The sequence below is a fragment of the Eumetopias jubatus genome, unplaced genomic scaffold, assembly GCF_037043125.1.
Source record: "Eumetopias jubatus isolate StellerSeaLion01/CBP00866 unplaced genomic scaffold, mEumJub1_p1.0 scaffold_16, whole genome shotgun sequence".
Taxonomy (NCBI): domain Eukaryota; kingdom Metazoa; phylum Chordata; class Mammalia; order Carnivora; family Otariidae; genus Eumetopias; species Eumetopias jubatus.
Window position 1 is genome coordinate 12,968,424 of NW_028274822.1, and position 26,584 is coordinate 12,995,007.

Sequence of the window (26,584 nt, forward strand, 5' to 3'; positions counted from 1 at the left end):
TTATTTTTAATAAAATGTTTATTTTTGAAAAGTTTTAGATTCACAGAAAAGTTGCAAAGATCATCCAGGGAATTCTGGATACTCCTAACACCTTTTCCCCAGTGCTAACATCTAACATTATCTTTATACATTTGTTCAAACTAAGAATCCATACATCACCTTTGTAAAGATTTTTCTTCACTCAATGAGGCATGTAAAATAGAAGTGACAATGATAATACAGTGACCAAGTAGTTCAAACAATTGTAAGGCATTCAATTGAATAACATAATACTTCTGAAATGTAAATAAGTCACATTAAGACAAAATGTTAAGTAATAAAAATAAAATTTGCCATTCTCTCCAGCTAGGTAGGTCTGATAAAGTCACTAGAATGCATTATTTCAAGGTTTATTTGCTAACATTTAAATGTGAAAAAGATACAAGCTGCAAACTGGTTTTTATTATAATTGTGTTTTTCCATCTTTTGGTGCACTTTTCACAGAAGAAGATGGTCTCGTTTGATGAGAGAGATACATGGTCTAGGGGGAGCAGAATCTCCCGTAAAAGAGAATGTTACCAGTTTTGTTGTGCCTGATGAAGAAGAGGAACGGGTGGTTTGCATTAAATTCAATGGAGGGGAGTAGAGTTCGAAGGCTCACCTCACTCCCAGTACCAGCTGCAGCCTCTGTACCTTGTTCATTTATTTCTACAAAAGACTTGTGGAAAACATTGGACAGAAATAAGTTTCTCTCCATAGACATTCCTGAGAAATCAGCTCTGCTCTGGTTAAAGGCATCGCTCATCCCCATATTGCTCAGGGTTGACTTGAGATCGTAAGTCTCTTCCAGCCTGAACTTGGGGAGCTGCACCTGCACCTGATATAATTCCATCATGTCTGCACTGGTCCACTCACTCAGCTTCTCGTAGGTGATGGCCTTTTCCAGCTGCAGGTGTGCAACAAGGAGGAAAGAGTCAGTAATTCCAGAGTGGAGTGAGAAATAGTGGTTGGGTGAGACCTCAAGATATTACATACATGAATTACCATCACTCCCATTACCCAGGGTAACAGAGCACACACATTTGGAAATTCTTTGTGTAATGAGATTCCTCACACTGTTGACCTACAGAATCTTTGTTTTGCAACTGAATAGTTGCCAGGATACAGGAGAATTAAACCTTGATTCAAACTGGCATGCTTCTATGCCAACGTGCAAAACATCACCTACACACGGAAATGAGTCAACATAAATATGCATTTAGGTGCTGTCTGCACAAAAGCATAAACTTTAGAATAAATTATGTGCCGGGGTCCAAAAAGTATCTGTTATATTAACATGGGACACAGCTCTTTGAAAACAAAATCTGAGATAAAATAAAATGTCTATATAATCACAATATGAAATTAGTAACTATAAGCTATGCCAAAAAAAAAAGCGAAGGAAAAGTAAAGAAAGGAAAATCTCCAAATCTTAAGAGTAATGCCTATTTTTTAGTATAGTTTTTGAGAATATTTTTCTCCTCTTTATATTTTAAATTTTTTAAATAATAAATATATGTGGATGTATACACCCATATGCATAAGTATATATGAGAAAAAATGTGCTTTTTTTTTTAATAACACGTTTGTTTCAAGACGCATGCTTTTGCTACTTTGAGAGTTTTCTAGACCCAAGTATTGCTGTCAATGACATACTTGTAGATGGTGTACATTAGTAATCTGACAACATATTCAGCTCAGGACCCTGCACTTTTAGGAAGAAAGGCTTATCTTTTTTTTTTTTAATTTTTTACTGTTATGTTAATCTCCATATATTACATCGTTTGTTTTGGTGTAGTGTTCCATGATTCATTGTTTGTTCATAACACCCAGTGCTCCATGCAGAATGTGCCCTCTTTAATACCCATCACCAGGCTAACCCATCCCCCTACCCTCCTCCCCTCTAGAACCCTCAGTTTGTTTTTCAGAGTCCATCATCTCTCCTGGTTCGTCTCCCCCTCTGACTTACTCCCCTTCATTCTTCCTCTCCTGCTATCTTCTTCTTTTTCTTTTTTCTTAAAATATGTTGTGTTATTTGTTTCAGAAGTACAGATCTGTGATTCAACAGTCTTGCACAATTCACAGCGCTCACCGCTTATCTTATAAGGGTGTGACGCTAATAGTTTAGTGTCCACCATTTGTCTTACTTTTACCATTCTTTCCAGTTTCACAAATTTTATGATACCATTTGGAAATCTCTTCTACATTCTAGCAGGGCTATGGAAACTTAGAAGTATAAAGAATCTGGAACACATGAAAAGTTATGCACAGTGCAAAGAAAGCCAGGCCACCCATTGCATGAGAAACTAATGTTCAATTTAAATATGCAAGTTGCTCAAAAACATGGTGTGACCGAAGTTATATCAGGATTCATAGAAATGTAGCTGATAAGCAAGTAATGAAGGTAGTACTGATACAGCCTTTTTCTCCTGAAGACTTCATTTAATTAAAATGGATTTTTTCTCACGTTTTGGAAGTCAGAGTCTTGTTTAAAAATGTATATCTCAAGCTAGATTAATGCAAATGATTAAAAAATTAACCTCCAATTAGGTAAGCCCTACGAGATGGAGAAGAAAGGCCTAGACTGAGGTCAGCTCCGTGACTGGCAAAGAATATACGTATCCATTGCTCCTGTGGCTGTTTGCTTAGCTACCCCATGCTAGAGCTTCTAGATTACTTAAACTTTCTGAGGAATAGTGATACCCAACTTACAGAGTTTTATAAAATTTAAATGATACTGTGAAGGTAAAGTCCCGAGGGCTCAAGGTATGTTGGTTGTCTTCCTCTATAGGAATCAAAGAACAAACAGGAGGACCATGTCTTATGTTTCTCCCCAGAGGAGTAAACACCAGAACCACCTTCTCAGCAAACAGACAGTACCTGATCCAGCCCATCGATATCTTCTGGCAGCAGTATGAGCAGGCTGAGGTCACGGCTCTCATAGTAGAGTTGAAGGCCCATGGCTTGTGGCTTTTCAATGTGAAAAACTTGGAGTTTTTCTTTCATGGACATCATTAGCACTGGTTTGCTTGTACTCTATGGGAAGGAAGTAGCAAAATCACTGAGGAAATGTTCCACCAAATCCTTAATTTTGTTTTACCGTAATCAGTTCCCAGTAGTCTGGGACACTGGCAAAATTGGTGATTCTCTGCAAAATGCTGAATGAAGTTATGCAGACCTTGCTTTCTGAAATAGGTGTTGTACTGGATAACATTATCAATAAGTGATGTGGAAGTTTCTTCTCATAATGCTATCGTGGCAACCTCTATAAATCATAGCAAGCTGGATCCCACTGAACACTTTAAAAAGTATCTAATCTTATGCAAACTATGCCAAGGTCAATGAATGATTCAGAAACTGAATAAGGTGTATTTCACATGAAAACATTTGAGAAAGTATTTTAGTATCATAAACACTGACATTTACTAAGAGAATAAAAAGACAATAGGCTAGGAGGAAATACTTCCAAAACACATATCTGATAAAGGACTGGTGTCAAAATATATAACGAACTTTTAAAAACTCAATGATAATAAAAGAACCCAATTTTAAAAATGGGTAAAAGATATGATACCTCACCAAAGGAAGACATGCAGGATATGAAGAGATGCTCAATCATACGTCATTAGGGAATTGCAAATTAGAACAATGAGATAGCACTACAGACCTTTTGGCATGGCTGAAAGTCCAAAACACTGACAATATCAACTGCTGGCAAGGGTGTGGGGCAACAGGAACTGTTGTTCCCTGACGATGGGAATGCAAAGAGGAAGCCACTTCCGGAGACAGTTTGACAGGTTCTTACAAAGCTAAACGTAGTATTACCATATGATCCAGCAAGTGTGCTCCTGAGTATTTACCAGAATAAGTTAAAAACGTATGTCCACACAAAATCTTGCACATAGATATTTATAGCACCTTTGTTCATAATTGCCGAAAATTGGAAGCAGCCAAGATGTCCTTCAATAGGTGAATGGCTAAACAAACTGCCATATGTCCAGATAATGGACTATTATTCAACAGTAAAGTAAAATGACCTATCAAGCCAGGGAAAGACAGGGAGAAAGCTTATATCTATGGCCTATTGCTTAGTGGAAGAAGCCCATCTGAAAAGTCTATGTACTATACAGTTCCGACTACATGATGCTCCAGAAAAAGCAAAACTATAGAGACAGTAAAAAGATCAGTGGTTGCCAGGTATTTAGGAGGCGGGATGAATGGGTGGAGTACTGCACATTTTTTAGGGCAGTTAAACTATTCCACATGATACCTGAATGGCGGGTACATGACTATGCATTAGTCAAAGCCCGTAGAACTATACAAGACCAAAAGGGAACCCTAGTGAACTATAGACTTCAACTAATAAAAATGTATCAATATTGGCTCAGTAAGTGTAACAAAGGCACCACATTAATGCAAAATGTTAATAATAAGGGAAACTATGTGGGGGGCGGTATATGGGAACTCTACTTTCCTCTCATTTTTGCTGCAAACCTAAAAATGCTCTTTAAAAAGTTTATTTATAGTGGAGCCAATGGTAATACAAAAACAAAGCCCCGCAATTCAGATGTTGTAGACATATGTTACTTATCCATTCTAGAGGGAGCTGTTAATCACAAAGTCCCGCCCATCTGCTAATGTAGTGGTCATATGACTAGGGCTGTTCATTCAGAATACTTCACGATGCAGTGATTTTTCAGGGATGAGCACACGAATGGCACAACACAGAGTCCTCCTTTGGGAGCATTCTGTTAGAGCTAGCGGCAAAGACTACCTACCAGGGTTGTGAACCTCGAAGGCTGACGAGGGGGCAACCATATTCCCTGGTCATATAGAGAAATTGTATCTTCAGTACTAGAGAATGAAAGCAACAACCAGAGGGAGTGGAAGTGGTGGGAGTGGGGGTAGAGAGAGACAGAGAAGTGAGATTATGTCGTGAGACTCCCTGAACATCTCAGTTCCTCTTAGTTACGTAACGAACGCTAATATAATTCCCCTTTTACTGGCCTCTTTTGGAATGCTATTTTATCACTTGCAACTGAAAATTCCTTGTGGATGTACTCAGCCAGGTAACTACCCAGCTCATGTCTGGTTAGCCTATTCGATTCTATGTTTGGCCCTTTCCTCATCTTTATCCCACTGATTGAGAACCGCCTATTGCACACATCCACATGATTACTGTGCGCCTATTGCACACATCCACATGATTACCGTGGCAGGTCCTTGGCAGCACTATTTATGTGAGAAGACCTAGCCCAGGACTAAACAGCTTTAACAAATGTTGGCTAATCAATTCCTTTCCTAGGAATTTAAAATGAGATCTATTACACTGGTCTCTAAAACAGAGGCAGTGTTGTGAGTAGCCATGTTCCGCCAGTGTGAACCGGGAAGAAGAGGAATTTAGAGTTCAGCCTGAGGGAGGAATGGTGGGAGAAACAGAGTTGAAAAGATAAAAGACTGAATCTTAACTACATTTGAATCCTTGTTTCCACTCAAGTTCCAAGACCCAGCCACATTCCAGCCCTTAGGTTCTAGGGGATCTATCACCTTGTATTAGTCTCCCTTCTTGCTGTAGTGGGTTCCTATCACAAAAACAAGTGTGTTGTGTCCTAACACAAAGAGAAAACAATGGAAGAGATGAGATTTTAAATGTGTATTTCTTTTACTTATGAAAGGATAAGAATTTGGTAGAAGAGAGTACTGATCTAGGAGAACAAGAACAGAACTAATAGTGAAGAGTTGGGGGTTACAGTTCTGGTAGATTTCTAACTTAGTCATGGTTCCAGTCACTTTGACAGCTGGGAAATAAATATAATAACTACCTTATCTATTCTACCATAGTCGTAGCGGGGACTAAGTGATAAAATATGTGAATAGTCTATTTTCAGAGAAGAAACAATGAAAGAGGAATTCCCAGGTGGGATGGACCTGGCCTTTCGCTCAGCCATCCCTGCCCTGGTAATAGCCAGACTTTCCAGGAACATATATTCAGAAAGAAAAGTGAATTTCAAATAGAACCTCCTTTACAATGCCGTGTAAAAACCCATGCTGATTATTAAAAGGTTTCTACCTTGTTTATTCTGAAAGGCTTTTCTGTGGTGTTTTGGACTAAAAACTGATGTTCCCAGATTCCTTTAAAGTAAAGGGCGTTGACCAGAACCATTCTCGTTGCAGAATCCACAGCATCATCAGGTAGGAGATTTGGGATTTTTCCTACAAGAACAGAGGGACAGATTACAAATGGTAGAGTTACATCCTGGCAATATGCCCACTTATAAAAAGGATAATTATGAAATACTGCTAAGTGATAATATCTTATATCTACCAATGATAGTTAGCATTAATAGAATATTACTAACAGGTCCTATTTAAATTTCATCTACTATTCCAATAAAGTCCTTCTTCTGGACCGGAAATCAATCCAAGATCTCAAAATCTCAAGCTGTGTTCAAGTGTCAATTCATCTTAGTGCCTTTGAATCTGGGATAGTTCCTCATTCCTTCTTTGTCTTTCATGACTTTGACACTTTCAAAAAAGTTTGGTAACATGTCCCTCAATTCTCAGTTCAGATTTGTCTGATGTTTCCTCAATTGTATCCCCCCCAGAAAGGTGTGTCAGGCCCTCACTACCAGTCCCTGTGAATGTGCTCTTATTTGGAAATAGGGTCTCTGCAGATCTAATCAAGTTAAGATGAGGTCATCCTGGATTAGGGTAGCTCTAATCTAATAACTGATGTCCTTACAAGAGGAGGAAAATTTGAACATAGACACACAGAGAGGACAAGCCTATGTGAAAACACGGACATAGGACAGACGTAAAGAAGATTATGTGCCATCAGAGGCAGAGATTGAAGTGTCCATAAGCCAAGGAATGTCAAGGATTGCCAACAACATCAGAAACAAGGAGGGAGGCATGGAACAGTACCTTCCCTAGAGCATTTAGAGGAAGCGTGCCCTGCTCACACCTTGATTTTCAGACTTGAAGCCTCTGGAACTGTGGGAGAATACATTTCTATTGTTTGAAACCATCCACTTTGTGGTAATTTGTCATGGCAGCCCTAGGCCACCAATACAACCACAGAAGCAATGTGATGTGCCTCTCAATGAATCATACCAGGAAATAAATTATGTTCCTATTTCCCACTGTGGCTGATGTTAACTTTGATGATTTGATTCCCACAGGCTTCTCCCTGCAAAATTATGACTTTTCCCTTTGAAATTCATAAATATCATGTGGGGAGCTACTTGGTGACCACATAAAGTTCCTGTTTCTCATCAAACTTTTGCCCACCAATTTTAGCATTCATTGATGATCTTGCCTGAAACAATGTTGACTGTAGTGTTTGCCAAATGGTGATTTTCAATTTCCACTATTCCTTCTACATTTATGAACTGGAATTCTACTATGAGGAAGAACTTTTCCATCTCTTCCTTTTATTTAGGTATTCAATAATTTATATCAGTATAGACTCATGGATATTTATTTACCCTATGGGTTATAGTTTATTACTATCATTATCTATTTTGCTGCTCAAATTGTCCCAAATTTGGTTATTGGAAACCTCCTCAAGTTGGCCCCTATGTCCTTTTCACATGTTCTCAAATATTTTGAGCACTTCTCTACTTTCTGGTACCAAAATGTATCCTAAGGTTTATCTGGTGCTTTCCATGTCCCAGCCCTAGAATTGGCATTTCTTCTTCTAGGAGCCCTGGTTATATTTTTTTCCTTTTTTTCTTTTTTTTGAAGGATGGCTTTTAGAAATCAAGATGTGGTTGTTAGCTATGCACATTATTACTGGGATGTCATTGCTCAGTAGAGAAAGCTAGAAAATACATGTATTATACACACATCTGTAAATATCTCCAATATCTATCTAATTCTCTGTCTGCTTATATATTAAAGATGAGGAAGTCATATTGGTATCTCCTATTCCAATCCAGCACCATGGGGTTCATGCTCACCTCTGCTTTTCCTTATTTTCAATTCCTTTCTCTGTCAGTGAAACACCTGGCCCTTGTTATTTCCAAAGTATTTACTTATTTGCTCAATCCTAGAATATACATAAAATAGTTTCAGAATGGCTAACCCATTCTCCTATGAAAAGCAAATATGTTCACTGGGGCACAAGATTTGTGTACAGTTTTCTTTTTAAAGCCTTAGAGTATATAATCAAAATATTGTTTTTCTAGAACAAATATTTGTTGAAAAGAATAACTCTGAAACAGGAATATAAACCAAGAAAAGATGCTAGAAAATACAGATGGATTAGAATGATAGGTGAAACCACAGCGTGTACACACACACACCAGAGGACTGTTGAGCAAGTCCAAGTGTTATCCAGGGAGTTGGAACCTCAAAGGCCATGAGCAATGGAGCTCGTTCAGAAATGGGGAGTGTCAATGGGATTGAGGGAATTATTCCATTTACAGCAATTATTCTTACCCTTGACTATCAGTTAGAATCACCTGAGGATTTAGAAATACTGATGCCTGAGCCTCACTCTGAGAGATATGAATTAATTCATCTGGGATTGGATTTGGGAATCAGTAAACTTAGCTTCATGTGTAGCGAGGACTGAGAGCCACTGGTTTGGAATCATTTGGTCTAATGGTCTTTTACACCCCCCTGTGTGCCAGAGTCATTTGGTCTAATGGTCTTTTACACCCCCCTGTGTGCCAGCAGTGGGTAACAAATATGTCCACTTGCAGGTTATTGCTTTGAGCAAGGACACCCATGCCACAGTGGGGTCAGGACACTGTGGGGTAAAAGAAGATGTGGTATATATACACAATGGAATATTATGCAGCCATCAAAAGGAATGAGATCTTGCCATTTGCAACGACGTGGATGGAACTGGAGGGTGTTCTGCTGAGTGAAATAAGTCAATCAGAGAAAGACATGTATCACATGACCTCACTGATATGAGGAATTCTTAATCTCAGGAAAGAAACTGAGTGTTACTGGAGTGGTTGGGGGTGGGAGGGATGGGGTGGCTGGGTGATAGACATTGGGGAGGGTATGTGCTACGGTGAGCGCTGTGAATTGTGCAAGACTGTTGAATCACAGTTCTGTACTTCTGAAACAAATAATGCAACATATTTTAAGAAAAAAGAAGAAGATAACAGGAGAAGAAGAAAAGGGGAGTATGTCAGAGGGGGAGACGAACCATGAGAGATGATGGACTCTGAAAAACAAACTGAGGGTTCTAGAGGGGAGGGGGGTAGGGGGATGGGTTAGCCTGGTGATGGGTATTGAGGAGGGCACGTTCTGCATGGAGCACTGGGTGTTACGAACAAACAATGAATCATGGAACACTGCACCAAAAACTAATGATGTAATATATGGTGATGAACATAACAATAAAAAAAAAACACACATAATAAAACTTTTTAAAAATAATTAAGAACAACTACAATTAGGTCTATTTAACTTCTCCATTTCCCTTTATTGTTACAAACAAAAAGTAGGTTTGGAAAACAATAGTAGGTAAGTGAACTATAATAAAACAACAACTGAAAGAAATCCAGAGCCCTGGCTTTCCATTTCTAGGGGTTTGCTGGTAAACTGGCTCCAGGTAGGGGTGGGGGAGAAGGAGATTCCTGATTCGTAGCCTATTTCTGAGGTGTAAATATTCTCACCATATTGATTTCAAGCGACCAACATGGAAGTCTCTGAAAGGGGGGTTGGGAAGACAGGCACACGCGCAGCCAACCGGCTTCCATGAGCCTGACTGCACGAGGGCACAGCCTGTCTGCAGTAGTCCTCACCCGAGGCACATCAGAAGCACCTGTGCAGCTTTTTAAAAAGTTCTGGGGGCGAATCCTCAAAGGTGTCCTTTTCACAGAGGAAGCCACCTACATGCTATGCCAGGAGTGGAAGCTAACCTCATGGTATGAAAGCGAAAAGACTGGATTTTGAGGAATCTTAATAGATGAGCAATGAGGATTTCAGAAAGGATGAAAACAGAAGCAGTAAATTTGACCAAACTCCAACTCTGAGGCTTACTTAGCTAAAATTCTGTACAGAAATTGTGGAAGCCAAACTACCAGAGAAGAGTGCAAGCAGTAGTAGAATTTGTTTAATGGGAGAAGCAGAAGAAGCAATAAATAAAAAGCATGAGCATGGGTAAAAGCTGAGAGTTCAAAGAAATTGGACAAGAAAGAAAGAGAAAAAAATAACAAAGGAAACAAAAGATGACATTGCTGCTTGAAAACTGCAAAGATCTATACTACAGGCAACATTCCAGGGAAGTCAGAATCATGTCTGAAGAATTAAATCCCTAAGTTAATATTTACTGTGTGGCCCTGAACAATGCAATTAACCTTTTAGGTCTTAGTTTCCAATCTGTAAAATTAAAATAATATCTCCTTCACAGTGTTGATGAGAACACAGTAATGAGATAATTTTGATAGATAAGAACACTGAGGATATGGTAAATTTCTATGGCAGAAGTTCCAGTGTGAAAGAAAAATACCCCCAAAAGAATCCTTAAAAAGGCAGAAAGTTAGTGAGGTGGGAACACAGGGGTAAGAAAGAAGCTCCTGGTTTTACTATCTGTCTTCTCGGGGAAGAGTATGCCAAGGCTATCATTTGTTTGAACATCCCAAGTTTGATCATTCTGATTTGATCCTGACATTTGTATTGACAAGAACAATACCATAATCTAGAAATTAAAGAAAATTTCTCCTCAAGATTAACCTGCTCTGCGGGAAGCCTGCTTCTCCCTCTCCCGCTCCCCCTGCTTGTGTTCCCTCTCTCGCTGTCTCTCTGTCAAATAAATAAATAAAATCTTTAAAAAATAAAAAAATAAATAAAAAGTTCTGGGGGCAGCACTTCTAGAGATTCCAGCAGATCTGAGGTATGACTTGGACGTGTCTATTCAAAACAACCCTCCCTCACCTACAAAACAGACATTTTGGTTTTAACAATTAAATTTGGATTTGATTTTAAATGCTGACGTCAGAACTTTCTAAATCATTTTAGTATTCGTTTTTGTATCTTATTAAAGACAGTATGTTAAACCTAATTTACAATTTCTTTGATGATTCACCATGGGGAGGCTATCTACATCATTTTTTTAATCTTTATTTTTGCACAGAAGTTTTATTCTTTAAAAGCTCTATGTCATTTTTAATCAAGTATTCTATCATTTGATAGAGTTGTATATGCAAATAGAGAACATATCAAGGATTGAGTTTTGCACAGACTTATCTCAAGTTGGTTGAGATCCAGATGATTTAAGTTGTGTCGCATTATTCTCTGGGTTCATATGCTTTCAGAGAAACCAGCCTCTTGAACCCACAGCTGTTGGGGGGAGGTTTGTTTCTTTTTTTTTTTTATTTAATTGACAGAGAGAGAGACAGTGAGAGAGGGAACACAAGCAGGGGGAGTGGGAGAGGGAGAAGCAGGCTCCCCGCTGAGCAGGGAGCCAGATGCGGATGCGGGGCTCAATCCTAGGACTCTGGGATCATGACCTGAGCTGAAGACAGTCGCTTAACCGACTGAGCCACCCAGGCGCCCCCCACAGCTGTGTTAAGATATGTAAAATATAATTATTTTATAAAGGATGTACAAAATGTAGTCAAATACAACTTCAAATTAACAGAGCCAAATTTGACCATGATTTTGCTATACTCTTTAGAGCTAAAGTGCCACCTACTGGCTAGTTCATTGCACAAACCCTTGATAGTTTGAGGTCATGGGAAGGACAGTCTTCCAAGATATTCAGAGTAAGTCCTGCTGAGCACAGAGTTATTAATGTGACACTAGAGTGCCCAGTGTGCCAAGCACATGATAGATTTTGAGATTACAAACATGTAGACAACAACCACTTTTAAGTAGCTTACAGATTATAAGAAGACAAACCAGAAAAAAATTTGGAACATGTAACTGACACTATCATTGAGACTATGACTCTGAGTGCTGTGTGTCCAAGTAGTCCACATGGCTACTTGAAAGAAGGTCTATTTGAAACCTTAAGGAAAGAAGCTTCTTTTAGGTGGTTCAGATGGAACGTAGTCATGCTGAAGAGTTTCTAGCAACTTCCCTTAAGGATGTGCAGAGCTCTGCCTTGACAAAGTCAAAGTTCCTAAATAGCTGATTCATTCCTTACCTTATTTGGTGTTGAATAGCCCTCAAATAGCCAATATTTGTGTTCAGTACGTAAAGAGAAAATACAGAAATGACAGCTTTCTTCCTCTTTAGAAGATTCCACTTCTAAGAAATAGAGCCAGCCTTGTCAGCTGGAGTAATGAAGTCATGGGATGCAGGAAATAGGGGCTTAATAAAAGATTCTGACCGTGCCCTGGGTTAGTTTATTTTGGAGGAACTCTCATTTCACGAGTAGTGTGACAATGGAAGATTTTTCCTAGTGTGTCTATCCTTTATCTTGACCCTGTAGTAACTACAATCTGAAGTCTACTCTTTCCTCCCTCTCTGTAGGGCTCCCCCTTCTCTTCCAGAAAACACAACAGACACTGGGTTAGGAATCTGAGACCTCAGATTTAGTTCAGCCCCAGACTATTCTCACATCCACGTCTGCCATGTTGAATCTGTGTTGCATATTACAACACACTTTTGCCTTTGCAATCCCATTTGGTCCTCCTGCCAACTGAAACCGTACAAGTGCTCAGTAAATGCGAGCTAATCTATGATTCTAAAAACAGGCTTGCTTTTGAATGAATCCAGATCAGGTGTCAGTTAAGTAAAATGGTCACTCTTGCCTCACCATGGCTTCTGAGTCACTAGTTCAGTGAAAAAGGAACTGAGAATTCAGGGCTGCCAACTTCCTCAGGGCACTTCAGTAAACGTTAATGTTCTGAACAAGGACAATTAGCGGGCCTGCTGTGTGTTAGTGATTCAAAGCTGAAACTCACATCAGGCAGCATCATTGCCCTTGGGCCCTTGAGTCTAGCAGGGGAGGCTTCAGCAGTTAACTTCAATAACAGTGCGGTGCATGTCAAAGTGAACTTTCACACTGAGTGCTGTGTGAGCAAAGAGAGAGGCAGAAACAAACTATTGGGACTTCATCAAGATAAAAAGCTTCTGTACTGCAAAGGAAACAATCAACAGAACTAAAAGGCAGCCTATGGAATGGGAGAAGATATTTGCAAATGACATATCTGATAAAGGGTTAGTATCCAAAATAAATAAAAAACTTACAAAACTCAACATCCCCAAATGAATAATCCACTTAAGAAATGGGCAGAAGCCATGAATAGACGTTTTTCCAAAGAAGACATCCACATGGCCAACAGACACATGAGAAGATGCTCAACATCACTGATCATCAGGGAAATGCAAATCAAAACTACAATGAGATATGACCTCACAACAGTCAGAGTGGCTAAAATCAACAACACAAGAAGCAACAGGTGCTGGCGAGGATGCGGAGAAAGGGGAACGCTCTTGCACTGTTGGTGGGAATGCAAACTGGTGAAGCCACTCTGGAAAACAGTATGGACGTTCCTCGAAAAGTTAAAAATAGATGTACCCTACCACCCAGCAATTGTACTACTAGATATTTACCCAAAGGTACAAAAATACGAATTCAAAGGGATACATGTACCCCAATGTTTATAGCAGCATTATCAACAATAGCAAAGTTATGGAAACAGCCTAAGTGTCCATTGACTAATAAAGGGATAAAAAAGATGTGGTATATATATATATATATACACAATAGAATATACTCCGTCATAAAAACGAATGAAATCTTGCCATTTGCAATGATGTGGATGGAATTAGAGAGTATTATGTTAAGTGAAATAAGTCAGTCAGAGAAAGACAAATAGCATATGATTTCACTCATGTGGAATTTAAGAACAAAACAAATGATCATAGGGGAAAAAAGAGAGAGGCAAACCAAGAAACAGACTCTTTACTACAGAGAACACACTGAGGGTCACCAGAGGGGAGGTGGGCAGGGGGATGGGCTAAACAAGTGATGAGGATTGAGGGGACTTGCGATGAGCCCCGGGTTGAATCACTAAATTTTAACCTGAAACTAATATTACGCTATATGTTAATTGGAATTTAAATTAAAAATTAAAAAATTTCAATTTAAAAATTTAAAAAAAAATAGAACACTCAAATTTTAGGTGAGTGTGTGGCTACCTAACTACAAACTGCATCTTATAGATCGTTGTTACAGCAAGTCTGGGTGACCAACTATCCTGGTTTGCCTGGGACCGAGAGGCCTTCAGGTGGAAAATCCAGGCAAGTCCAAAGTAAATCACAACAGGTGTGTCCCTGGCACCTAAAGTGCACCATGTAGCTGAGTTTGGGATATGGGTGCAATTGATGTGTGAAACTTTCAGGTCATCTCTTTAAATGCAAAGAGGCTTTCTTTTCCCCATTTCCTGGTGACTTTAAAATGACACATGCAAGACTCATCTTAGACTTAAATACGAAAGCCATGTTTTGAGGGTGGCAGAGCTGGCCCACCAGTCTGGGTCTCTGGATTGCCTCAGCAAACAGAATGCTTATCTGCCTTTTGACTATTATGTGAAAAAAATAAACTTCTACCTTAGCATTAAGCCACTGTATTCCAGGTCTCTCTGCTACGGCAGCTTAGCCCCCTACTCTCATACCTGACCTGATTTTGAAAATTACTTAAGATTATATAACACAGTTAATGCCACAATTTTGTTATTAATTACTAGCTGTTTTTCTTTAGAAATCACAAATGTAGCAGTTTTTCAACTTTCCCTTTTGCACTTTCCTGCTTTTTTGCCCCTGGGCTCCTCTTTGGAATTATTGGGATGTAAGAATTTTCTTGTCCACTTAGTAAAGTGGGTGTCTTGACTTATATGTTTTAGATAAGACTTACTGGGAAAGCTGTGGATCTGAAAATCATCAGCATGAATAGAAAGAAATGTTCTGGGGGCGACTGGGTGGCTCAGTTGGTTAAGCGACTGCCTCTGGCTCAGGTCATGATCCCAGAATCCTGGGATCGAGTCCCGCATCAGGCTCCCGGCTCAGCGGGGAGCCTTTTTCTCCCTCTGGCCTTCTCCCCTCTCATGCTGTTTCTCTCTCTCTCTCCCTCTCTCTCTCTCTCTCTCTCTCTCTCTCAAATAAATAAATAAATAAATAAATAAATAAATAAAATCTTAAAAAAAAAAGAAAGAAAGAAATGTTCTGAATATTTAGAAGGTGTCCATAGTTCTAGTTAAGAAATACACATACTTACGTACAACGCAAATTCAAAAAAATACAGCAATGCTTGGAGAAGACACTCTGCCGAGAACCTTGGTGAAAGCTTACCCTCAGTCTGACTTTCAACCCAAGAGTTGATCTCCTTCCGGATTTGTCCAGAAGCTTCCACAAAGTTAACAGACTGTGGTTCTGCACCGAAGTGTGTTTTCATGTCTTCTAAATATTTCTGGAAGATATAGGTAAAATCGCCTTTTGTAGGGTGTCCAAAACTGAGAAATCAAGTCTATCGATGGACAGTTGCAAACCCCCACCCCGTTGCCCCCTTCTGTCTTTTCCATACTCCCATTTTGATCGAAAATGAAACACTCCCCTCTTTAAAGTTAACTGGGCACAGAATAGCCGTGCAGAAGTCCAAGTGTGGAGGAAGGCCTGCCTCCCACAGTTCTGGGGCTCCCACACCCTCCCTTGTTTTTTTTAAGTAGGCTCTACACCCAGCGTGGAGCCCACCGTGGGGCTTGAACTCACGACCCCGAGACCAAGACTCAGACGCTGAATGGACTAAGCCACCCAAACAGCCCTACTCTCTCCTATGTTTATTCATGCCTGTGAAATGGGGCCAGAATGAAAAGGGAGAGAACTCTAGGAGTCCCAGGACTGCCTCTAGTGACTAAGATATGTTGGCAATTGCACTTGGCTTTCTCCAGCAGAGCTGGAACCAAAGTGAAGCCTCTGGGTCCGGGAGCCACCTGCTGTGGACTCTAAGTAGCCAAGAACCTGTGGAAGGCCCCTGAGGAGAGCTATACGCTGCCCTGAAAACTGATTGCTAAGCATGGGTGTCTGAGGGAAGAAAGCTGGCCTCATTCCAGCCCCTTGAGGTCCCTCCTGGTGGCAGTCATCAGAAGTGGGCTTGTGAGGGCACCTGCCATCCTCAGGACAGCTGTCGTACTCCTTTGGTTTATTACTTGCTGGAGGAATTGTGTACAGTAAAACATGGTGAGTTAATTCAGCCTCCAGGCAGTGATTTGAAGACTAGGAAGTCTAAGCTCTGTAGAAATTATAACCCAGTGAGAAAGGAAGGCTTAAAGATTCATCAGGCACCATTCCCTGGGTTGACTCATGGGTTCTGATCAACCTCTCTGAGCACATCCAGGGCTTGTCAGGGCTTGTGGACATGTTAAAAGATGTCTCATTTTGTATCTCTGTGTCCTTCTCATCTCTAAGCGCCCGCCCCACTCAAATACCTCCGACTTCCGGACCAAACCTGAATGCACGAGACTACCAGTGACTGAAATGTCTTTAAGGCCTCATTTGGATGCTTTTCTGCCTTTAGTCATAGCCAAGCCCAAGTCCTGAACTCCCCAAATTCATTGGCTATGGGCAGGGACAGTACTGCTTGATATCATAAGATAGCATTATCTTTTCTATTGCTGTCCCTCTCTACCCCATCCAATTTCCTTGCTCTTTGCCCACTGGGCACTTGGGTCCTCCTGCTCTCTTATGACATGAGATGTGATGGACTAACAGGAAAGTCGATGCTTGGCTTGGTTCAGGGTGCACCACTCTGAGGAGCCCTTGAATCTGAACTGAGGACGAGAGCATGGTCTGCATTGTGGGGTCTCAACCATCCGAGAAGGGGAGAAGGCGGTATTATCCCATGTTAAGAGTCTTTTCTAAAGTCTCTAAAGTCGTGCTGTGAGATGACTCATCTGATCCCCAAGTCAGCTTTGCTCTTGAGTACAAGTCTCCAGCCGCACTCCCAGGAGCAGCTCTGCCCCCTGCTCCTGCACGTTGACCCTACTGAGTTACTCTGCATCTTCTGCTCCATTCCCCGTGAAACAAATGCTAACCCAGAGACTATGCAAACCACATTTCTGTACCTGTTTACCAGTTGAGGTGGACCCCTTTATTCTGAGCATAAAGATCTGATCACTAGGTCTGGCTTGAGACTCATTATTGGTTTCCTTTACTAGATACCTACTGGTGGTCTAAATGATTGTTTACCAGGAATGCTGACCCCATACATGAACATTGTCCCCGGGATCTCAGGAGAAATGTACAGAGTTTACTGATTGGTCTCACATGCCTCTTTCTTTCCTTCCCATCAGCTTAACACGACATGTTTGCACTTACAGTGTAAAATGGGTAGGTTTTCTCTCCATATATCCTGTTGGCTGTTTTAAGTATGTAAGCCTTGCTGGGATTGCTGATTTCTGAGATAAGTGTCTGGAAGTGAGAGTGTATTTCTTCAACCTTGCCCAAACCGAATTCCTTTGAAAGAAAAGGGATTAGTCAAACAGTCAAATAAAAACACTGAACAAGAACTAGCTATATATGAACAACCTCTATCTCAATGAATTTGGTGTACTGCGAACAAAAGCTGAAATCAATTGCATGGTAGACAAAAAATGTTTTCTTTAATGTTAGCAGCGCAAGAATTTACAAGTTGTTAGGGCATCGTTTTCTTCACAGTTTGTAAAGGCAAGAGCAAGTTTGAAGGTGGGGCAGTTTTGAAGGGGAAGGAAAAGATGGAGAGAGATAAAGGGAAAGAATACGACCCTTCCAAAAGGCATACACGTTTTTGTATTTTGAAAAATTTTCTATAGTTTGATGATATTTGTTCTCAGAGACGTTCCCTATCAAAGTTTGCTTAAATCAGCCACTAAAATACATATGCTGCAAGCGTTTTCTCCTTATCAAATGTGTATTCAAAGTTAAGACATACCGTCTTTCTTTTCTTCTCACATTCAGGAGAAGATTTGATGTCCTGGTCTCTGCTAAACTGAAGCACCTGTCATTTCAATAAAAAGGCAATATGTGAACATACTTTGCGAAGATGTAACCACTTGAAATACTCATTAGCAAATACAAGTCAGTTGTTCACTTCACTACGGAGCATATGATTAATTACCAGAGGGGCTGTGATTTCACTTAAATGATGTGTTAACTGGATGGATGGAGTAAGTTGACAGCAACCTTTAAATAAATTTTTAAGCTCCTATTTAATTAGCTGGTCTCTTTATTCTTATACTCTTTATAGGGCATTTGAGATGATGTTGGGAAGATCCTTAGAGGTAAAAATCTCTTGTATTCCATGTTTTATTTTTTTTTTTTTTTTGATCTACGGTTTTTTGAAAACTAGGTGTTAATTGAGAGCAGCATTTAGACGATTTAAGCATAGGCCACTATTGCTCCAATTATCTATAAAATTCAGGGATTTTAGTTGTTTATTCTAGGTAAGTGTTTCAGGTCTCATTGTCTACCCCACTTGACCGTTATAGACATTCTTTGTGTTCACCCCAGCACTTCATTTGGAAGTTAACAAGAAGGATGTGGACATGCCTGCTTCCCCTGAATTGTACAACAGTAGAAAATGAGGTGATAATTCCATCTCCCAGCCTGGACCCAGCTCACAATGAGGAATAAAGTCTGGTTTACCAAAGCTTGTGCTGACTGACACCCAGTGACAGACAGGGGTACATGAGCAACTCAGTCTCCATTGCATAGCGTTGCTATTGATATGCAAATAGCATTTAAATAAAGCAAGGGCAAGGAACACAATGGACCCAAGTTGGAATCCATCTAAGATTGTCTATCACATTAACAGTTAAGCCTTTTAATAATTAACCAATTATTAACTAGGGGTGAACCAGGATTTTGTTGTTGTTTGAAACTATACAATATCTTGTGAACTAAAAGACTAAGGGTGACATCCTAGGCCCAAGCTGACAGAAGATAAATTCTGCCTATTTCATTCAGAATTACTGGCTGTGCTGTTTTCTGTATTTTGCCCAAAGGGCACCACCTTGAGTGGAAATTCTATCACTTGGCCTTTTGATTATTGCATGATTTAGGGCTGGATTTACTCTTTTCTATGTCTATTTTAAAGCAGACACACATATATTTATATGTGTGCACACATGCACACATTTACACATGGCTTTTTAAACTATAATTTTGCCATGTATGGCTCTACTTTCGCATGCACGTGTGCGTGTGCACACATGCACGCACAATGCTTTGAAGATGCTTACAGCAAATCAGTAACTGCTTATACAATACTATTGTTTTGTTATTTTAATGCTCTCAATGGGTTCTTTACATTCATCCAGACAACCACAGATTGAACACAGAAACAACCAAAGCACAAAGAACAGGATTCACTTGATTTTTCTATTTGTGTCTTCAAGAAAATCCTTCTGAGATTGGAAAGACGATGACTAATTCTATTATTTAAAGTACGAGCCATTCAAAAACGATATGCTATCACTCATATATGGAATTTAAGAAGCAAAACAAATGAACAAAGAAAAACGAGGCAAGGGAAAGAGTGGACTCTTGACTAGAGAGAACGAAGAGAGGGTAGCCAGAAGGGAGGTGGGTGGGGGTATGGGGGAAATAGATGAAGGGGATTAAGAGCTCACTTATCGCGATGAGCTCTGAGTAAATCACAGAAGTGTTGAATCATTGTGTTGTACACCTGAAACCAATATAACACTGTATGTTAACTTCACTGGAATTAAAATTTAAAAATAAAATAAAGTATGAGCCATTACTTCTTGAAATGTATTAATAATCAAAATAATTTTTTTTTTTTTTTTTTTTTTTGGTGCTGAACCAAACTCAATAACCTTATCTTCTCTCCATTTGATCTTGCTAGGGAACATGGGCTCTTAGGTGGTTTTTTTAAGCAGCGATTTTTCCAGTTGATTCTCTTTCCCAAACAACTTTTTACGGCCTAAAAAAAATGTTTAAGTGTATTTTTTGTTTTGAAGGATATGGCTATAAAATGTAAGTTATGCAGACTTCAGGAAGCAAATGATACTAACAGTTAAGGAGAGCACTCTGTTTAAAGGCCACAGAAGACACTTGACCTCTCCCGCTCACCTGGGCCATCTGGGAGGCCGTGGTACCTCCGGTGCCCAAATATACCATAGCCAATGAGGTCGAGATGCCCCAGGGAGAAAAGAAAATATTTTTGCCCTCAGCCGATTCAGCCAGCTTTTTGCTGAAGTCCAGGGCAAATTGGTTGATTGATTTGGCTAGAGAGTCCATTGGGAAAACCTAAGAAAAATAAAGCAGAGATGGAAAACTTGTTAATAATCCTTTCCACTTATTTTACTTTTGGCTGACACAACTATCTTTTTTAATCACCCCTTCTTGAAATGACCAAAATTTATATTATCTAATCCGATTTTATAGCATATATGTAATGTATATATTTCCATTCATCCTTATATGTGTACCTATTCATAACAGCCAAATAGACTGTTGGAAAATTCCACACAACATTATTAGTTTACATATTAGAAAACTGAAGTCCAGAGAGTTTAAGGAAATTGCTCAAATTTTAGTGATAAGGCACAGCAGAGAACAATTGGGTGCTAGTCAGTTGGCAGCCCCTTGTTGAGAAAATCACAATAAACATGGCAGTGGAACCAGGTCTCGTCAAGGTCAGCCCTGTGCTTCTCAATGCACTGCTGACTTTATACAGTAGATGAGAAACCACTAGACATTTTTTCAAGAAACGTTGGGCTTTTTCTCACTTACCTATCACCCATATTTTTGTACTTTTTAACCGTATTTATTCATTCATGCCTTTAGTTATGATATTCTTTGTTCCTGGAATGCTTTGATCCTCATTTACTCTATTGAAATCCAATTCTGTGCAAGTTTCTGCTTTTCTTTAGAAGCTTTTCCTGATCTCTTATGTGCAGAGGAGTAAGTCCCACAATATCATTTTTGCCCCCTATTTACATTTATCCCACTGCTAGTTTTGCCTTCACATGCTTATATCTTTCCAACTCCAGGGTAAGTTCCTTGAAAGTAAAATTTTCTGTACCTCCAACAAAACCTTGCTCAGGACTTTACACAAAATGGATGCTTATAAATACTTGTTTATTATTTTTTTACAATGTTCATTGTTTGGGCTCTAGCTGCCATTTTTTATTTATTTAAACTTAAAACCATACACAGTTTAGTGGGAAATGCTCATAGAGAAGTAGGGAAGTCAAGGCTCTTTGCCCTTATTCTCACTTACTTGGGACCCTCTGAAACTGGTCTTCTTGAACAAAAAAACTCGGTTTTACTCATTTAAAAAAATTATATTCAACCTCTAAATTTCACCTCTATTTACCCAACATTTTCAGTCTTTTAAGAAATAACTACTTCAATAGAAGAAAGAAATAACTACTATCAAAGAAATCAAAGAAATAACTACTATCAAAGAAATTACTTCAATCTGATGTCATTTTATCACCAAATAATCTCTCAGACTGGTTAAATGATTAAAAAATAAATCAACTTCCTAGACCTAGAATTTCCCATTAGTGCCAATGTTGTATAGAACTTCATCTTATACTGATATCACCTGGCCCTCAGAACTTTAGAAAGGTCAGGAGTTCTCTCCAGTCAAATAGTTGAATCAAGGGAGAGGCATGTGTAGGCCAAGTTTTGGTTTCTTTCTTTTTTTTTTTTTAAGATTTTATTTATTTATTCATGAGAGACAGAGACACAGAGAGAGAGAGGCAGAGGCAGAGGGAGAAGCAGGCTCCCCGCTGAGCAGGGAGCCTGATGCCAGACTCCATCCCAGGACCCCGGGATCATGACCTGAGCCGAAGGCAGACGCTTAACCATCTGAGCCAACCAGGTGCCCCCAAGTTTTGGTTTCATTATGAATTGGATTAACAGTGATCCTGTTGAAATCCCTCCTAACCATAGGCTTGCACTTAGTCAAAGGACTTCCCCCTTTAAGTCCTGCTTCAGTTGTAGTTACTGCCTATTGCTGAAGCTGATGATAATTCTAGGCTAATATTACTTGACTAAAGAAAAAACAACTCTAGTTTTGTCATAAGTCTACATCCTCACAAAATGTTCGAAACTTGCCAGTATGTACTTTTTCTTGATAGATCCAGTGCCATCTTGGAAATAACCTCCTTAATCTCTTTACAGCTATATTCATTCGAATGATGCTTTGTTTACTGCCTATATATTAAACTTTATCCCTTTAGAATTCATGAATTACATTCATATGGAAAATGCCTGCCTCCTCAAAACCATACTAACCATGAAGGGAGGAGAAAGTAATATCTTAGGGCCTGAGATTTTTATCTTTCTACCTATGGTTTATGGTTATTCTAGAGTTTAATTACTTATAACAAATTCCTGAAAACAATAATTTTATCTAATGTAAGAGCAATTACTTGTGGAAAGTTAATATCCAGTTATCTTCAGCTTCATTGTCTTGTTAATAGCATCATTAATATATGAGGTATTGCCCAGAACATAAAAGAACAATTCCTGCCATTTTTTTTTTTACAAAAAATTTATAGAAGTGCTAACCCATTGGTAAAATTTAACCCAAGAGTGAAAAGTGCTTTCTGAAGGATGCAGAATTTTAGGATGATGTTTTACAGGAAATAATTTATCCATACAAGAGTTAGACAATGCTTTTTTTCAGAGAAGATTATAAATGTCTAGATCAGAAACCTACTATGCCATTTTCAGAATGAATTGTTCTTTGCAGTTTTCAGGAGTTACAGATGTGTCAGTTTATATATATATATATATATATATATATATATGTAAAATATGTAAATATATATATATGTAAAATATGTAAAATTTCAATCTCTCAAGGCCTTAGGGGAAAAACTGGAGAATTATGAAAGTAATAAAAGGGTACTGTAATTCATCAAAATGTCACATCATAGACACACATAGTCCCAAAGAAGCTTGGAGTCCCCTCTAGTCCAATCGCCTTGTTTTATCTCCTAGGAAACTAAGGCCCAGAGAGTTTAAATGTGCTGCCCAATGTGCACAGCTAGCTAAGAGCGAAGTTATCACTGCAATCCCATTCTCTGGACTCTGAATACAATCGCCTTTGTCATTGCATCTCATTGTCTTCAAGATTTTAACGGTAAAATGGAGGGATTGGGTGAGGAAAGAAGGTGAACAGAAGGAGGAAGAAAGGAGGGAGGATGGCATGGAGGAGGAGGAAGTGGAAAGGAAGCTCACCCCATGTTCCATAAAAGGATACCCAAGACTCCATGACTATCAGACTAATGACAGTGCCTACTTCTTGGAGCTGCATCTCCCAGAGGATGACATCTCCCCTCAGCACTTCTATACTTACCCAAAGCCATTTTCTGAGGGAAGCAATAGTTTGGGGTGTTTTACAATGAGCACACAGTGGAAGGCTGGGGCTTAGACTACTCGATGGAAGAGCCCATGGAATGGTGGCCATGTTGGGTGGGGACAGTGAAAGAGAGCCAAACCATTAATTCCACACATTAATGATGGGGATCAAATTCATATTACCAAGCCCGCTCTTCTGAAGGGTTAGAAGGGGGCGGCCTCAATTATTCAGAGAATATTCTATTTCTCTTTGCCTATGTTGACAGATACAGAGGCAGCCAATCTAGAGATGTGGCTGGTGTGGCTGGAGGAGATGCCATTCACAGCTTCACAATTCCCGGTAAAACCATTTCTCTAGCTCCCTTTAAATGAATGCTCTCTCTTCCCCTTTGCCCTCTTTCCCATACGAACTTTGAACCAGCTTGGGGTTAAATCTGTCTGACTTGTATAGAATTCTTGGGGAGATGAAGCTTTACCTATTATTTCTGTCTTTGGGAGCTCTTGATCGTTTGCTACTTAGCTAGACACTTCAATAAAGAAGGAAAGCATAAATAAACATTTAAAAAAATGTTTACGATACCTTATTTTCTTCTGCTGGAGCAGAACTGGCAACTGGTTCCTTTAATAAGAGATTGTGGCTGAGTTAAGTAACTGTTAACTGTAGGAATCATCTTTAAAAATTCTACCACCTCCCTTTTCTCGGCCCCACCCTCTGATTCACTTTTTCTCTTGGCCAGGAGCTCAAATCAAAAGACAGAGATCAACAATGAAGGTTTTGCCTGAATGACTTAATCACCTACACTTTCCATGTCCGTTTACAAGTAGAAACCTGAGCTCTGACAAATTCTAACAACTCACACTTTCCTTGCTTACTCTTCTGTAGTCTGCCAATCGGAAGCAATTCTAGTAGTTTTCCCCCATAGTATTTCTTAAAAAAAAAAAATAGAAAGTTCTAAATTAGTGGAATAATAATGGGCAGTAAAATAGAAAATATTATGGGTGAAATATTTGCTGTTAAATTGTTAAAGCCGCTCTTAAGGTGCCGTGTGCTAGAGGCCCCCAACAAATGTCGGTGCTCTTCTCCCTTGATGGGTTGGTGTGGAACCCAGGAAACCACTCCATCCATTCTCCCACCCCAGGAACAAGGGGTCTGGACCAATGGTTTAGACACAGTTGCTGAGTCAGATGCCAGTTCATCATTTTTCAATTTCCTTTTATTTCTTCCTATGAATGTTCCCTCACTCCTCCAGACTTCTTCAACAGGAAAAACCATAGTTACTGTTTTATTTTCTACAGCTGAATGCCTGTGCGTGGTGGGGTGGTAAGGGGGCTGGGAGGAGAGGGAAGGAACTGAGAACGTTCCAGAGGGACTGAGGGAGAGAAGGAGCCTCTCTACTGCTAACAGATTTGGAATGTTCTTCATGCACTTTGCATTGTTCTCTTCATGGGGCACACTTGTCTTCTGGTAAACTGGCTCAGAGTTTAACATTTGAAGGTTAGTGTGGAACCCAGAGCAGAGTGTTTCTCTGGACTTCACTAGGGAATGTGACTTGTGCAAGAAATTCTATTGCTCCTGCCTGACGTGTGCTGAGCAGATAGTAGTATCTATTGATGCCTCCAGACTGTTATTAGCTGAAAGTATCACATGGAAGTTGTAGATAGAGGGACCGTTCATCTTGACTGGCAGTAGTTCACCAGAGAGTGACTTGGGCTACATCAGTGCCCAGCACGGAGACGCCCCAGTTATTTATGTTGCATTAAATGCATCAATGCAGAAACTGCCAAACCAGCCAAGAAATGTTTTCCTCTTCTCTAAAGTCACAAACTAAGTTTTACCCATTGATTTCCCCCGAACCTTCTCCAGATTCCTTTCCCACTTACCTCTTGATTAAAATTCTTATAGATATACTACCCATGTTGATAAAATCATGGTTGTGCCTTATTTTGATGCCGGTTTGGGGGTGGGCAGGGAAAGAAAAAGAGGTATTAGTATCCTAAGTTAACAACATAATTTTATCAACACAGTTTTGTTTGTTGTCATCATTTATGGCCTGCCCTATGTGTATGTGGCAATATGTACAGACATTACTAACAGAGCCATAGGGATAGGAACTATATGAATGGGGAACAGGGGTGGGAGGGATAGTTTTTGCTCTGGCCTTTTTTATGATATTGATGTTTAGACCACGTGAATTTATTAGGTATTCCAAAAATTTCCAAGACAGAGAGAACTCTAGATGCATCAATAATATTCTCATAGGAATTCAGAAGGAGAGTATAAATTGAGTGGGAAGAGACAATGAGTGGATAATGGTTGCCCTATTCCTATGGGTTGCTATAAGAGAATACCAGAGACTGGGTGGTTTAAACCACAAACATTTTTTGTTTTCACAGTTCTAGGGGCTGGAAATCTGAGATCAGGGTGTCAGGCTGGTTGGGTTTTGGGTAAGGGCTCTCTTCGTGGTTCACAGCAGTCTGCCTACTCTCTGTGTCCTCATATGGTGGAGAGAGGAAGCTCTGATTCCTTATCTCCTCCTCAGGGCACCAATTACATCATGAAGATACCACCCTCATGACTTAATCTAACCCTAACCACTGTCCAAAGGCCCCATCTCCAAATACCATCACATTAGAAATGAGGGCTTTCCATAGCACATACCCAGCCACCCCATCCCTCCCACCCCCCACCACTCCAGCAACCCTTAGTTTGTTTCCTGAGATTAAGAATTCCTCGTATCAGTGAGGTCATATGATACATGTCTTTCTCTGATTGACTTATTCTGCTCAGCATAACACCCTCCAGTTCCATCCATGTCGTTGCAAATGGCAAGATTTCATTCCTTTTGATGGCTGCATAATATTCCATTGTGTATATGTATATATCTCACATCTTTTTTATCCATTAATCTGTCGATGGACATCTTGGCTCTTTCCACAGTTTGGCTATTGTGGACATTGCTGCTATAAATATTGGGGTGCACGTACCCCTTCAGATCCCTACATTTGTATCTTTGGGGTAAATACCCAGAAGTGCTATGGTGAGTGCTGTGAATTGTGCAAGACTGTTGAATCACAGATCTGTACCTCTGAAACAAATAATACAGTATATGTTAAAAAAAAAAAAAAAGAAGAAGATAGCAGGAGGGGAAGAATGAAGGGGGAGAAATCGGAAGGGGAGATGAACCATGAGAGACAATGGACTCTGAAAAACTGAGGGTTCTAGAGGGGAGGGGGCTGGGAGGATGGGTTAGCCTGGTGATGGGTATTAAAGAGGGCA

General features: G+C 39.8%; 1 protein-coding gene across 1 annotated transcript; it reads right to left on the reverse strand.

Moving 5' to 3' along the window:
* Positions 1-23,991, reverse strand: SERPINB10 (serpin family B member 10). Its single transcript, XM_028102951.2, has 8 exons — positions 23,888-23,991; positions 20,059-20,235; positions 17,897-17,962; positions 17,305-17,442; positions 15,283-15,400; positions 6,089-6,231; positions 2,899-3,054; positions 1-925 (listed from the first exon to the last, which is right to left on the reverse strand). Exons 2-8 carry the CDS (start codon positions 20,224-20,226, stop codon positions 521-523), a joined length of 1,194 nt encoding a protein of 397 aa, XP_027958752.1. The 5' UTR covers positions 20,227-20,235; positions 23,888-23,991; the 3' UTR covers positions 1-520.
* Positions 23,992-26,584: the final 2,593 nt, after the last annotated feature.